General features: G+C 36.2%; 1 protein-coding gene across 1 annotated transcript in view; it reads left to right on the forward strand.

Annotated features, from left to right (window-relative positions):
* The window catches only part of SAMTOR (S-adenosylmethionine sensor upstream of mTORC1), a 78070-nt gene that overhangs the window by 12835 nt on the left and 50413 nt on the right, over window positions 1-14822 (forward strand). Inside the window, exon 2 of the mRNA XM_019959432.2 lies at window positions 5010-5151. Coding sequence (XP_019814991.2) covers window positions 5010-5151 — 142 coding nt within the window. The remainder of the gene's footprint in view (window positions 1-5009; window positions 5152-14822) is intronic.

The following is a 14822-nucleotide window of genomic DNA, read 5'->3' on the forward strand; positions in this document are numbered from 1 at the left end:
GTATACAATGACATAGTAAGGACTCAGAGAATTTATAGTAGATGCCTTTGGTGGCTCATGCGTGTAACATAACATTGGTCTCGGGTGTGATGGTCAGATACTGTGAGCTCAGAGGGACTAGCCGCGACAGAATCCCTATTTAAATGCTGCTTTCTTTTCTGCTTTTCGGCTTTTTCCAAAACTGCTGGAGCCCACTGAGGGCATGCCCTTTTTCAGTGCCTTAGTGTAGAGTAGAAGTACAGATTGTTAGCAACTCTTAATTAATGGGGGATAGTAACTGTAAAATAAATGCTCTAGCCTCCCATCCTTTGGGTGCACAATTCCTGAGGCACACTCTATGCTTCTGTGTTGTCCACAGCAGCAGCCTCAACAGTGCATCCTTGTATTAGCATTTTCTCCTCTCTCAACTTGTTTTCCGCAACTCCCTCACTCCTGTCTCCTAGGGCTCCCTTAGTTGTACCTTTTGTAAAATCTAAACTAAGTCTTGAAAAAAGGAAATCTTTTTAAGTTAAAAATCAGTTCAGTTCAGTCCAGTCGCTCAGTCGTGTCCGACTCTTTGCGACCGCATGAATCGCAGCACGCCAGGCCTCCCTGACCATCACCAACTCCTGGAGTTCACTCAGACTCACGTGCATCCAGTCAGTGATGGCATCCAGCCATCTCATCCTCTGTCGTCCCCTTCTCCTCCTGCCCCCAATCCCTCCCAGCATCAGAGTCTTTTCCAATGAGTCAACTCTTCCCATGAGGTGGCCAAAGTACTGGAGTTTCAGCTTTAGCATCATTCCTTCTAAAGAAATCCCAGGGCTGATCTCCTTCAGAATGGACTGGTTGGATCTCCTTGCAGTCCAAGGGACTCTCAAGAGTCTTCTCCAACACCACAGTTCAAAAGCATCAATTCTTCTGCACTCAGCCTTCTTCACAGTCCAACTCTCACATCCATACATGACCACAGGAAAAACCATAGCCTTGACTAGACGGACCTTTGTTGGCAAAGTAATGTCTCAGCTTTTAAATATGCTATCTAGGTTAAACAGGTTTTCCCAAACATATATGATCATAGAACCTTTGTTCGAATGGACTTCTGTTACCAGAAAATATAGTAAGTTTACGTATTTACTTGTAATATGTACATTACATAGGACAGTGAAGCTTACATGTTCAAACAAAGGGTCTTTTAGAATTGATAATTGTTGTTTAGTTGATAAGTCAAGTCTGACTCTTTGGAACCCATGGCAGCATGCCAGGCTTCCCTATTCTTCACCATCTCCCGAGTTTGCTCAAACTTATGTCCATTGAGTCAGTGATGCTATCTAACCATCTCATCCTCTGCTGCTCCCTTCTCCTTTTGCCTTCAATCTTTCCCAGCATCAGAGGCTTTTCCAACGAATTGGCTCATCGTATCAGGTGGCCAAAGTATTGGAGCTTCAGCTTTAGCATCAGTCTTTTCAATGAGTATTCAGGGTTGATTTCCTTTAGGACTGACTGGTTGGATCTCCTTGCAGTCCAAGGGACTCTCAAGAGTCTTCTCCAACACCACAGTTCAAAACCATCAATTCTTCAGTGCTCAGCCTTCTTTATGGTCCAGCTCTCACATCCATACATAACTACTGGAAAAACCATAGCTTTGACTATATGGACCTTTGTCGGCAAAGCGACATCTTTACTTTTAAATATGCTATCTGGCGTTGTCATAGCTTTCCTTCCAAGAAACAAGCATTTTCTAATTTCATGGCTACAGTCACTACCTGCAGTGATTTTGGAGCCCAAGAAGAGAATTTCTGTCACTGCTTCCACTTTTTCCCCTTCTATTTGCTGTGAAGTGATGGGACCAGATGCCATGATCTTACTTTTTGAATGTTGAGTTTTAAGTTCTTTTTTACTCTCTTCTTTCACCCTCATCAAGAGGCTCTTTAGTTCCTCTTCATTTTCTGCCATTAGAGTGGTATCATCTGCATATCTGAGGTGGTTGACATTTCTCCCAGGAATCTTGATTCCAGCTTATAACTTGTCCAGCCCAGCATTTCGCATGATGTACTCTGCCTGTGAGTTAAATAAACGGTGAGAATATACAGCCTTGCTGTACTCCTTTCCCAGTTTTGAAACAGTCAGTTGTTCCATGTCCAGTTCTAAGTGTTGCTTCTTGATCCACATACAGATTTCTCAGGAGACAGGTAAAATGGTCTGGTATTCCCATCTCTTGAAGAATTTTCCACAGTTTGTTGTAATCCACACAATCAAAGGCTTTCATGCAGTCCATGAAGCAAAAGTAGATGTTTTTCTGGAATTCCCTTGCTTTATGATCCAGTGAATGTTGGCAATTTGACCTCTGGTACCTCTGCCTTTTCTAAATCTGGCTTTTACATCTGAAAGTTCTCAGTTCAAGTACTGTGAGAGCCTAACTTGAAGGATTTTGAACATAACCTTACTAGCATGGGAAGTGAACATAATTGTCCAGTGGGTTGTACATTCTTTAGCACTACCCTTCTTTGGGATTGGGGTGAAAACTGACCTTTTCCAGTCCTGTGGCCACTGCTGGGTTTTCCAAATTTGCTGACATTGAGTGCAATACTCTTAACAGCATCATCTTTTAGGATTTGAAATAGCTCAGCTGGAATTTCATCACCTCCACTAGCTTTGTTCATAGTAATGTTTCGTAAGGTCTGCTTGACTCTACACTCCAGGATGTCTGGCTCTAGGTGAGTTGACCACACCATCTTGATTATTCAGGTCACTAAGACCTTTTTTGTACAGTTCTGTGTATTCTTGCCACCTCTTCTTAATCTCTCCTGGATCTGTTAAGTCCTTACTGTTTCTGTCCTTTATCGTGCCCATCCTTGCATGAACTGTTCCTTTGATACCTCCAGTTTTCTTGAAAAGATCTCTAGTCTTTCCCATTCTGTTGTTTTCCTCTGTTTCTTTGCATTTTTCATTGAAGAGGGCTTTATTATCTCTTCTTGCTGTTCTGTGGAACTCTGCATTCAGTTGGATATATCTTTCTCTTCTCCCTTGCTTTTTGCTTCTCTTTCTCTTCAGCTATTTGTAAGGCTGCCTCAGACAACCACTTTGCCCTTTAGCATTTCTTTTTCTTTGGTATGGTTTTGGTCACTGTCTCCTATACAGTGTTATGAACCTCTGTCCATAGTTCTTCAGGCACTCTGTCTATCAGATCTAATCCCTTGAATCTATTTGTCACCTCCACTGTATAATCATAAGGGATTTGATTTAGGCCATATCTGAATGGCCTAATGGTTTTCCCCACTTTCTTTAGTTTAAGCCTGAATTCTACTATAAGGAGCTAATTATCTGAGCCACAGTCAGCTCCAGGTCTTTTTTTGCTGACTATACAGAGCTTCTCCAGCTTCGGCTGCAAAGAATGTAATCAGTCTGGTTTCAGTATTGTCCATTTGGTGATGTCCACATGTCGAGTCGTCTCTTGTATTATTGAAAAAGAATTGACAATATCCATTTCAAGTAACGATGAAGCATCTTGAAAATGATTCTGTACCTTAATGAACCATTTGGCATTAAATCTGATGAGTAAAGTCAGGAATAGTTTTATGAACATAATAGATAAATTGAAGAATCATTAATCAGTGTATTTGTTTCAAAGACTTTACTTCCTGTAGTCCTACTTAGAGACTTAATAAATAAGTACATCTGAAAGATGTTACTAAAACTGGAGAGTTTTTCTTGGAGAATCTAGAAAAATTTGTTTGCCTGCTTGTTTCTAATGGCCAGTTTTTGCCAGTTTGCTATATAACAAATTGAGGGCCCTGTTACTACACAAGTATTGTTTCTAATAGCCATTTATTGCCAGTCTGCTATATAACAAATGAGAGCCCTATTACTATACAAGTATTAGTGATTAATGAAAATATTACTGTATAAGAACATAATCACACACAGAAAAGAGACAGCTTTTCATCCTTTGTGGGTTTAAAAGGAGTATTCAGACCAAGTTTGAGACTGATACACATTCATCTTAACTGAGCAGTGTGTGTGTGAGGGTATGTTTGTACCCTTAATTGCTTTTTCTTGTATTGGTCAAACTAGAAGGATAATAGTTTGGTTTTCAACTCTGTACATGCTGAGCTGGGTGCTTAAAGTAACCAATAAAGGTTTGCAAATTTTTAATAGATAAGTACTGTTAAATTTGAGTTGTTATAATTCCTTTTCTATTTAAAAAAACCCCAAGTCTTACTGAAACTGATTGTCTCACCTGGGAAAAGAACGTAATATAATTATCACCCCCCAAATTTGGTTGTCATATTTATGTTTCTAAGTTTATTGTGTCACTAAACAATTGCCTGTACTTGAGCACATGGCGAGAGAACCTAAATTATGTCTAAGAGCATTGATTGAAGCCACATTGATAATTTTTGTTTACTTTTTTACCATTGTCATTGTTTTAATGTTATTTATTTGGCTGTGGCATTTTCATACCTTTGTTAGAACTCACATTGATTTTTCAAATTTCATGTTAAATGTGATCACTAATTTAATTAAAAAGAAAAAAGGTAGTAGATGGAAGTAATGCTGTGGCCAGATAATGTAGTCACCTTACAATTTTTATTCATCTTATATAGACTCAAAACTTTGGAGAGGTTTCCAGGGTAATTTCTCTAGCAACATTTTGCCCTAGGATTATAATTTTTTAAAGTGTAGTATTCCTAGAGCAAATCTAAGTATATCAATGCAAACATTTAACTTGCATGCTAATATATGTTGCCATCTCACCTATCAACCTTTTTTAATACAGGACACTGATAAATATGTAGAGATCTAGCGTCACAAATCTGTTTAAAATGGTAAATTTTATTTGCTTATCAAACCATCATGGTTAAAATGTTGAATCTATTTGCATAAAAGAGCTTCAAAATTTATAAAGTTTAAACTTCATGAAATTTTGCTTCATAACTTTGTTTACACATCTTTAATAATTTTACATTATGCTGAAACTTAAGAGCTTGACATATTTTAAGTAAACTTTTTTTTTTCCTTGTTTTTAGTGGGAGATTTTGATAAGATCTGGAGAGAACATTGTGAGGATGAGGAAACTCTTTGTGAATATGCTGTTGCAATGAAAAATTTGGCAGATAATCATTGGGCAAAAACTTGTGAGGGCGAAGGTCGTATTGAATGGTGTTGTAGGTGAGTGTTTCTATGAACTAACATTTTTGGTTTCTGATGTCTCATTTAAATTCTTAAGTCTAAGTAATGCTGTATATGATTCATTGTACCAAAATAGAAATTTTTAGAACAGATGATGTCTTAGTTTCTCCCCCTTGCCTTACTTTATCTAGGTTTATTTCATTCATCTTTTTTAATCAAATTGTTTTTCTTTGATAAAACTTAAAATTTTTTGTTTCAACTTTTTAGAAGTATACCTTTAAGTACATTTAATATATTTAAGCATTGGTAGATTTAAAATATGAGATTTAATTAGCACTTGGGTCATTCATAAGTTATAGCATAGAAATTTCTTTAGATAATTATATTTGAATTCAAGTAAAAATTAATATTTTCCATTCTTTAAAGCTGAAAACATCTGTAAAAGTTTCCAATTTCTGAATTTTTATATGTGATTCAGGATATTCCAACTTTTATATTGACTTTGGATAATGTTTATTTTCTCATAGCAAAGCTTCTAATGTTACAAACATCAGAAAATGGAACACTGCTGATCATTTCTCTCAAGGGGTAAAATTATGAGAACATATTTGTATGTTGACTGAATTATGAATTCTCAAAAGCAAAACATTATCTGTCTGCTTGGACAATAAGTTTATGGTAACTTTAGGTTTATATTTCAATCCAATTATTTTTTATTCAAAGTTTTTGTTTTAATATCATTTAAAAATTACATAATTCCTATTTCATCCATTCAACAGATAGCCCAGATAAAAATATGTATTTTACTTAGTTCTTTTATTTATTCATTTAATAAATAATTTAAATGTTTGTCCATGTGTATCAGTCACATCAGAGGCACTGTAAGTACATCAACTAAACAGATAACATGCTTGCTGTCATGGAACTTAAATGCTAGTGGGAGTTAGAAGCAAGAAACAATTCATAAACTAAATATATACAGGTCAGAGAGTGGTAAGTGCTATGAGAAAAGTAAAGCAAAAAAAAAAAAAGTAAATAAAATAAAGTAAATAGAAAAGAAGGCCTCACTGAAGTGATGTGTAAAAGACATGAAGGAAGTGAGAGAGCAAGCCTGAACAAGTCCAGAGGCCTTGAGACAGGAGCTCGCTGGCATGTTTCAGAAATAGCAAGGAGACCAGGGTGGCTACAGCAAAATGAAAAGGGGAGAGTGGTAGAACATAAGATAACAAATAGCTAGATTTTGTAGGATCTTGTGGACCATTATAAAGTCAGTGACCTTTATGCTGCATGAGATCAAAAGTCATTAAATGTTTTAAGAAGAAGTAACTGAACTGAACAGATTCTTATTAACATTTAGAAATGTGTCAAGAATTTTTTAAGAATTAATTGTAGTGTTAAGACAGACTATAGAAAAGGCAAGGATGATGGTAAGGAAACCAGTTAGGAAGCTACTACAATAATCAAGGCACAAAGTCACAGTGAAACAGTTTTCTTGGAGAGGGAGAGTGAGGACAGATGGTGTAGTAGGATCAATGTTCACACAAGTGTAATGACTTCAGAGAGGAGCAGGGGCGATGCTGATATATACATTGTGGTGATCATGATGATGTGTAAGAAAGGAGCTGGAAATATGAGGTAGGTGAGGAACAGTGAAAAGATTGGTATTATCAATAGATTGTGGAGCCAAAGAATTATGGAGTTGGGGAACTAAAGGAAGGAGCCAGAATCATAAGAAATGAGATGCTTGGAATTAGAATGTTTGGGGTTTTTTTTTTTTTTTTTTTTTTTTTGCCTCTTCTAGAGCAGAAATTGGTTATAAATCTGACTGTTCTACGGACTATACATTTTCTCCTTCAAGCTAAGAAGCGCAATTTGAGACATGTCATTTCCCTTGTGACACAAAGTAATAATGTAATCCAATCAGGAAATCAGTACTATTGCTACTGAAGACCATCAACTCTTTGCTCTTAGCAGCACTGTTTTTAAATTAGTATTCCAGTACTTCAGGCCAGCTTTTAGACTTTATTTCAAATACCACTTTGATATGTGGTATTCTCACAGGAGCATTTACTTGTACCTTCCACTTGAATAATGAATCTGCCTCACACTTCACTCTTCCTTCTTTTTCCTCAGATTTCTGTTTTTATCAATAGTTACTGTATCTCCATGTGTTCTGAAAGAGGTCATTTTTAGGTCAAACTGCTAAAAGCAAACATTAATAAGAATTTAGATCAAACTGCCAAAAAAAGAACAGTGGCAAAATATACTAAAAAGATTTTACTATGGGAAGTAAACACAAGAGAGGTTATAGTGGCTTTACCTTAAACTTAAAACTTGGGAGTGAAAAAAGACTTCAAACAATAAAGAATTTTGAAATGAGTTATCCATAATTCTAACTAGGGTTATATGTATTTTCTTTCCCTATTGACGATTCTAAGAGGGGAGTGTCAGTCTGAAAGCTAAGATGAACTTTAAGAGGGATTTGATAAAAGTTTGCTTCCAGTATTTATACTTAAAACTTAAGAGGAATTTGATATGTGAAATAAGACTTACTAACATTACCCTGCTGAGATTTTTGTTGACTGTTTAGCTTGAAGAAATTTATACATAAGATTTCCTTCTAAAAATGAGTAAAATTTTATTTGTAATATGAAGTATTTAAGTTGGAAACAAAGTATGATATAAAGCTATAATTGTATGTTTAATAAAAGAATTTCCCTTTTCTAACTCTCCATACAGAGGAAACTATAAACACACCATTTCCTGAACCATTTGAAAGTAAATTGCAGATAACATGCTATTTCATCTCCATTTTCTACATAACCATAATACTGTAAATACATTAAGACAATCATCAGTGATTTCCTAATTTCCTAAAATATCTAGTTCATAAATACAGATTTTTTGTATTATCCCCAAAACATTCTTTATAATATTTTCCCTAAATCAAGGCTCATGTATTGGTGGTTAGATTTTTTTTAGGTTCTTGTTTTTGTTTTCCCTAGCATTGAATTTTTAAAGAAATGTCAGTTGATTTGTAAAATATACCACATTCTGTATTTTTTTATTGTTGGTTCAAAATGATTACTGGCATTTTTCAAATATTCTACATATCCTTACCAATTTTTCTTTTTGGCTTTTTATTCTATTTTATTATTACCAAGAGAGATATTTTCAAGACTTCTTTTGATTCTTCTATAATAATTTGGCTATTCTTTAAAGATCTCATTTTTCTGTTAAAGTTCTCCATGTTTTCATCTCATCAGTTAATATTTTCCTCCATATAATTTAATTTATAATAGTTATTTTAAGTCCTTGTCTGCTTATTCCAACATAAAGTTAATTTGTGGGTCTGTTTCTTTTGGCCATTTTTTCTTTCGGTCAGGAATCATTTTTTCTTGCTTCGTTGTATGTCTTGTATATAAAAATATATACACTAGCCTAGTATTTAGAAGAGACTAGGGTAAATATTTAAATATTATTTACCCAGAGAAGGCATGCTTTTTTCTGATAGGCAGCTGAGATGAGAGATTGAACACTTTGAACTCATCAGGAGTTAAGCTGAGTTGAAACTGGATTACCTCATTAGATAGTTTCCGTTCACTTCTGGCTTTAAATGCCACGAGAGTGAGTCCTGTCATGTGTATATTCCAGGTGCCATCGTCTAGCAGGACTCTGGGACGCACACCCATGGAAGTGGAGTGAAGTGAAAGTTGCTCAGTCATGTCTGACTCTTTGCAACCCCATAGACTATATAGTCCATGGAATTCTCCAGGCCAGAATACTGGAGTGGGTAGCCTTTGCCTTCTCCAGGTGATCTTCCCAACCCAGGGATCGAACCCAGGTCTCCCTCATTACAGGCGGATTCTTTTTTTTTTTTTTTTTTTTTATATTTTATTTTTTAACTTTACAATATGGTATTGGTTTTGCCATATATTGAATCCGCCACAGTTATACATGTGTTCCCCATCCTGAACCCTCCTCCCTCCTCCCTCCCCATACCATCCCTCTGGGTCATCCCATTGCACCAGCCCCAAGCATCCAGTATCGTGCATCAAACCTGGACTGGCGACTCGTTTCATATTATTCTTTACCAGCTGAGCCACAAGGGAAGCCCAAGAATACTGGAGTGGGTAGCCTCTCTCTTCTCCAGGGGATCTTCCTGACCCAGGAATCGAACCAGGGTCTCCTATATTGCAGATGGATTCTTTACCAACTGAGCTATCAGGGAAGACGCCCATGGAAGAGTGCAGAGAATTGTGCCTTTTTAGTCCCACTCCAAATCTCCAGTGAGTCCCCTCTCTCCCCCACCTTTTTCTTACTTGCAAAAAGACCTAAGGGGGAAAGCAGGAGAATGGGGAGAACAATCTCTGCATTTGAGTTTCTTAAAGTTTCCAGTCTGTCACATCATTCTAAGCTGCCATTGAAAGCTTGGCTGCTTTTCCTTTAAGCAAACAAAATTCCTCTACTTTGGAAGGCTTGATCCTTTACCACTCACCCACCCTTTCTGCAGATGCTCTAAGTGCCTCTGATCCCTTCACCTAGGAGGGCTTGTCACCTTTTGACATTTAGTTCCATTAGATCTCTTTGCATCCTCAGTTCTCTTGGTTTCTTTTTAATACATTATTTTTTAGATTGTATAGGTTCCCCCCACCCCTGCTTAGTTATAGTACAACCAGGGGCCTCTTGCGACTGTCTGTATCCTAATCCAAAACTAGCTTTGTGTCTTTGTTATGAATTTATTTGATTATTTTCTCATGGTTCCATTAAAATATTTCCTCAATCTCCTTTATTTCTTTTAAAGTGAAAGTTGAGTCTAAAATGTTGATTCAGGTCTCAGATTATTGTCAAAATATTTATTAGGTGGACTGCATACTTCATATTGCATCATGATAGCAAGTTCTTATTCAGGTTATTCCACAGTTAGAGATGCTAAATTTTGCCATTGGGTTAAGGTGGTAACTACTAGATCCTTCCATTGTAAACTTATGTTTTCCTGTTGTAATTAGCAAGTAATGTGTAGATTGGCATTTTTGGCCTGTGGATCAATCCTGTCTCTCAACAGTCTTTCAAGTAACCGGTTTATTTTGTTTATTAAATAAATTACTCCATTTGGGTTGCAAAATGATTTTTTTTTAATCATATCATTCCTTGCATTTATTACCGGTCATTCTTCTGTAAATAAAAAAACCTTCCTTTATGAAGAGGGAATGATTATAGAAAGGCTAGGTAAAAATAAACATATACTTGTAATTCTTTCTGTTTAATTACCAGTTTTCAATAATAGTTGATTGCAATTGTAACAAGTGAGTTTTTTGTGACTTTGTTTGGTTTGGTTTTTGGTAGATTTTGTTTGTTTTTGGAATATTATTGTAGCCTCTTGGATTGTTATTTATTTGCTTTTTCCATCAGTCTTTGATTTGTCTGTGAATGTGTATGTTTAAATTATTCCATATTTAGCTACTGGGAGCCTCTTCAAAGCTGGCTTCTGTGTATTGACATTACCTTTGAGCAGTATCTTGGTAGCTATGACAAGATAAATCTTTACTTTCCCAGTCAAGACCTAGAATCAAGGAGCCTTAATTTCTTGTAGGGGAAAACAGTAATTAGAAATTAAGATCTGGGCACGCGATGTACTACTGGTGTGTCCTTTCTTCTAGAATTTTTCAGTGAACATAGTTAAAATATATATAGTCTTAAATTCATAACTGATATTTTCTATTCAAATGTAACATTATAGGTTTTTTGCCTAACTTCTTTGTTTTATGTTTTATCTTATTTCTTCTGTTACACTGAAGGACTTAGTTCTGAATAATATTAATATGTTTGCTTTGTTCTATAGTTCACATAAAATGGTATCAAAATTACAGTACCAGTTTTACTTCTAACAATAAGCTGAGTGAAGTTTAAGATTTCTTTGCAGTTAGTTCTTTTGTCTTTAGAACATAGCTCACTAAAAGAATACTGTGTTTGAAAGTTACTTTAAAGAGTTCTTTTGTTTATGGTTATATTACCAATTTACTATGCAGTTAGTTTCCCTTTGTTTTATGGGGTTTTTTCTTATTTTCTTTTAACTTGGGGAAATATAAGACATGTACATGGTCCAAAAGTCAAAACTTAACAAAAAAAGGTATACTCAGAAGAAGCTCCCTTCCATTTTCTTTGTTTCTTTTTTCTCCGTTTTGCAGAAATTAGCAAATTCATACAATGTGTATACATGGATCCACCCTATCTTATTTCTGCAAATGGTACATGTCATGCACTCTCTTTTGTACCTTTCATTTTTACTTAATAGCATGTCATGGAGATCACTCTATTTGATATTGTATTCAGGATTCTCCAGAGAATCGGCTCGTGTTTGTGAAGGCTGACAAGTCCCAAGATCTGCAGGATGAGTTGACATGCCAGAGACCTAGGAGAACCAAACCAATGATATAATTCCAATTCTAAGGCCACCAGGCTCAAGATCCAGGAAGAGCTGCTGTTTCAGTTTGAGTCTGAAGGCAAGAAAAATTCAGTGTTCCAGCCCAAAGGCAGTTTGGCAAGAAGAATCTCATACTCTGGGGAGGGTCAATGCTTTTTCTTTATATAGACCTTTTAGTGATTGGATACAGCTAACCTCATTAAGAAGAACAAATCTGCTTTACTCAGTCTACCCATTTAATCTTAGTCTTATCTAGAAACATCCTTGCAGAAACACCCAGAATGTTTGACAGATATTTAGGCACCTGGTAGTCCAGTCAAGTTGACACATAAATTGACTATCACCAGTATATAGATATCTTACTCATCTTATGTTACAAGCTTTTTCTGTTACAAATAGTAACAGCTATAATGAATAACCTTGTGTATATTCATTTTGCATTTTTGACATTGTATCTTTGTAGATGTGGAATTGCAGAGTAAAAGAGTAAATACATATGTGATTTTGTTGGATATTGCCACATCACCCTCCACAGAAGTTATATCATTTAATTCCACCAGCAAAGATGAGAATACCTCAGTGATGTGTTTAAAGTTCCCTGTTTTAGTTGTGTCTGTTTCTCCATGCATTTCATGGAGTTTCTGCTTTGTAAAGATGGCTGCTATGATACATAGCACATTGCTTCATTGGGAATTGTGACCTTCAGCATTATAAACTATCTTTTAAAATTCATTTAATGCTTTTTTGCCTCCAGCCTTTTCACCAACATCTTGGAAGTCATAGATGAAGCTCATGCTTTCAAAATATCTTATAATTATGATATTATATGAGTTATTACATTCCAAAAGCTTTTTTTTTTGTAGTTTTGTTACAAGATGCATAGTTTGGCTAAATATAAAACCTTTGATTCACTTTGTTTCCTTCTGTTTTGAAGAAAATGTTGGGCTATTTAGTCTCCTTTTGTATCTTTTTTCTCTCTTTCTCCCCACCTCCACTATCCCCCGTCCTTTCCCCTTCACTGTATTGAACCATTTGCAAGTCAGTTGCAGAAATCACAATACTTTCGTTCCTGAATACTTCAGTGGATATTATTGCACTTACTTGTTACCCATGTGGTCTTCTTTAGGAAAAATACTCTAGGGTTTGGGTTGTTCGGGATTTTTTCTTTTTTGGTGTTTTATGACATCTTGTAAAGTCATTATAGACTGGCCCTCAGTTTGGATTTGTATGGTTGTTTCTTTGTAATTAGGTTCAAATTAAGCTTATTAGTAGTAAGAATATCACATAGGTGACATTGTATCCTTCTCAAGGTACTGTCAGGCAAATGATATCTTTTCTGTGTTCATTTTTTTTTTCCCTTTCAAATAGTCTTGATTTTGTTTTCTAGCAGTTTAGGTTCACAGCAAAATTGAACAGAAAGTTCAGGTAGTTCCCATGTATACCCTGCCCCACATATGGGCAGGCACACCGCTATCAACAGTCCACATGTAGTGCTACCTTTGTTACAGTTGATGAGCCCACACTGACACATCATTATAATCCAAAGTTCATAGTTTATATTAGGGTTCACTTTTGGTGTTATATATTTATGGGTTTTGACAAAAATGTGATCAGTATCTACCATTACAGTATCATACAGAATAATTTCATTGCCCTAAAAATCCTCTGTGCTTCAGCTCTTAATTCATTCTACTCCCATTCTCCTCCTCCCCAAACAACTACTTAGTTTTTTGTTTTTTTTTTTTTTACCGTCTCCATAGTTCTGCCTTCTCTACAATGTATATATTTGGAATTACAGTATTTAACCTTTTCATATTGACATCTTTCATTTAATAATATGCATTTACGGTTCCACTGTGTCTTTGTTGGCTTGATAGCTTATTTTTTTTTAGTGGTGAATAGTATTTCCATTGTCTAGGTGAACCACAGCTTATTTATCCATTCAGCTACTGAAGGATATTGAAGAGACAGAGGAACTAGAGGACAATTGCCAACATTCGGTGATCATGGAGAAAGCAAGGGAGTTCCAGAAAAACATCTACTTCTACTTCATTGACTACACTAAAAGCCCTTGTATGGATCACAGCAAACTATGGAAAATTCTTAAAGCGGTGGGAATACCAGGCCACCTTACCTGTCTCCTGAGAAACCTGTTTGCAGGTCAAGGAGCAACAGTGAGAACCGGACATGAAACAACAGACTGGTTCAAAATTGGAAAAGGAGCACCACAAGGCTGTAGTTGCCATTCTGCTTATTTAACTCCTGTGCAGAGTACGTCATGTGATGTACTGATGTGTGGGCTGAATCAACAAGCTGAAATCAAGATTGCTAGGAGAAGTATCAGCAACCTCAGATATACAGATGGTACCACGTTAATGGCAGAAAGTGAAGAGGAACTAAAGAATCTCTTAATGAGAGTAAAGAAGGAGAGTGAAAAAGCTGGCTTGAAACTCCGTATTCAAAAAACTAAGATCACTATAGACAGGGACTGCAGCCATGAAATTAAAAGATGCTTATTCCTTGGAAGAAAAGCTATGACAAACCTAGACAGTGTATTAAAAAGCAGAGACATCACTTTGCTGACACAGGTTGGGATAGAAAAAGCTGTGGTTTTTCTGGTAGTCATACATGGATACGAGAGTTGGTCCATAAAGAAGGCTGAGCACTAAAGAATTGTTGCTTTCAAATTGTGGTGTTGGAGAAGATTCTTGAATACCTTGTATTTCAGGGCAATCAAACCAGGGAATCCTAAAGAAAATCAATCCTTAATATTCATTGGAAGGACTGTTGCCAAAGCTCCAATACTTTGACCACCTGATGCAAGGAGCCAACTCATTGAAAAAGACCCTGATACTGGGAAAAATTGAAGGCAAAGGGAGAAGGGGCTGATAGAAGATGAGATGGTAGCATCACTGACTTAATGGACGTGAATTTGAACAAACTCTGCGAGATAGTGGAGGACAGAGGAGCCTGGCATGCCATAGTCCATGGGGTTGCGGTCATACAAGACTTAGGAACTGAACCTCAACAACTGAAGGGTATCTTGTTTGCTTGCCTATGTTGGCAGTTATGAATAAATGCTATAAACACCCATGTGCAGGGTGATGTGTGGAAATAAGTGTTCCTTTTTTGGTAAATACCACAAAACTTGATTGTTTGATTATATAGGAAGAATATATTTAGTTTTGTAAGAAGCTACCAACTATCTTCCAAAGTAACTGTACCATTTTGCATTCCCACTAGCAATGAATGAGAGTTTTGTTCCACATCTTCACCAGTGTTCAGT

The sequence above is a fragment of the Bos indicus genome, chromosome 4, assembly GCF_029378745.1.
Source record: "Bos indicus isolate NIAB-ARS_2022 breed Sahiwal x Tharparkar chromosome 4, NIAB-ARS_B.indTharparkar_mat_pri_1.0, whole genome shotgun sequence".
In the NCBI taxonomy this organism is placed as follows: Eukaryota; Metazoa; Chordata; class Mammalia; order Artiodactyla; family Bovidae; genus Bos; species Bos indicus.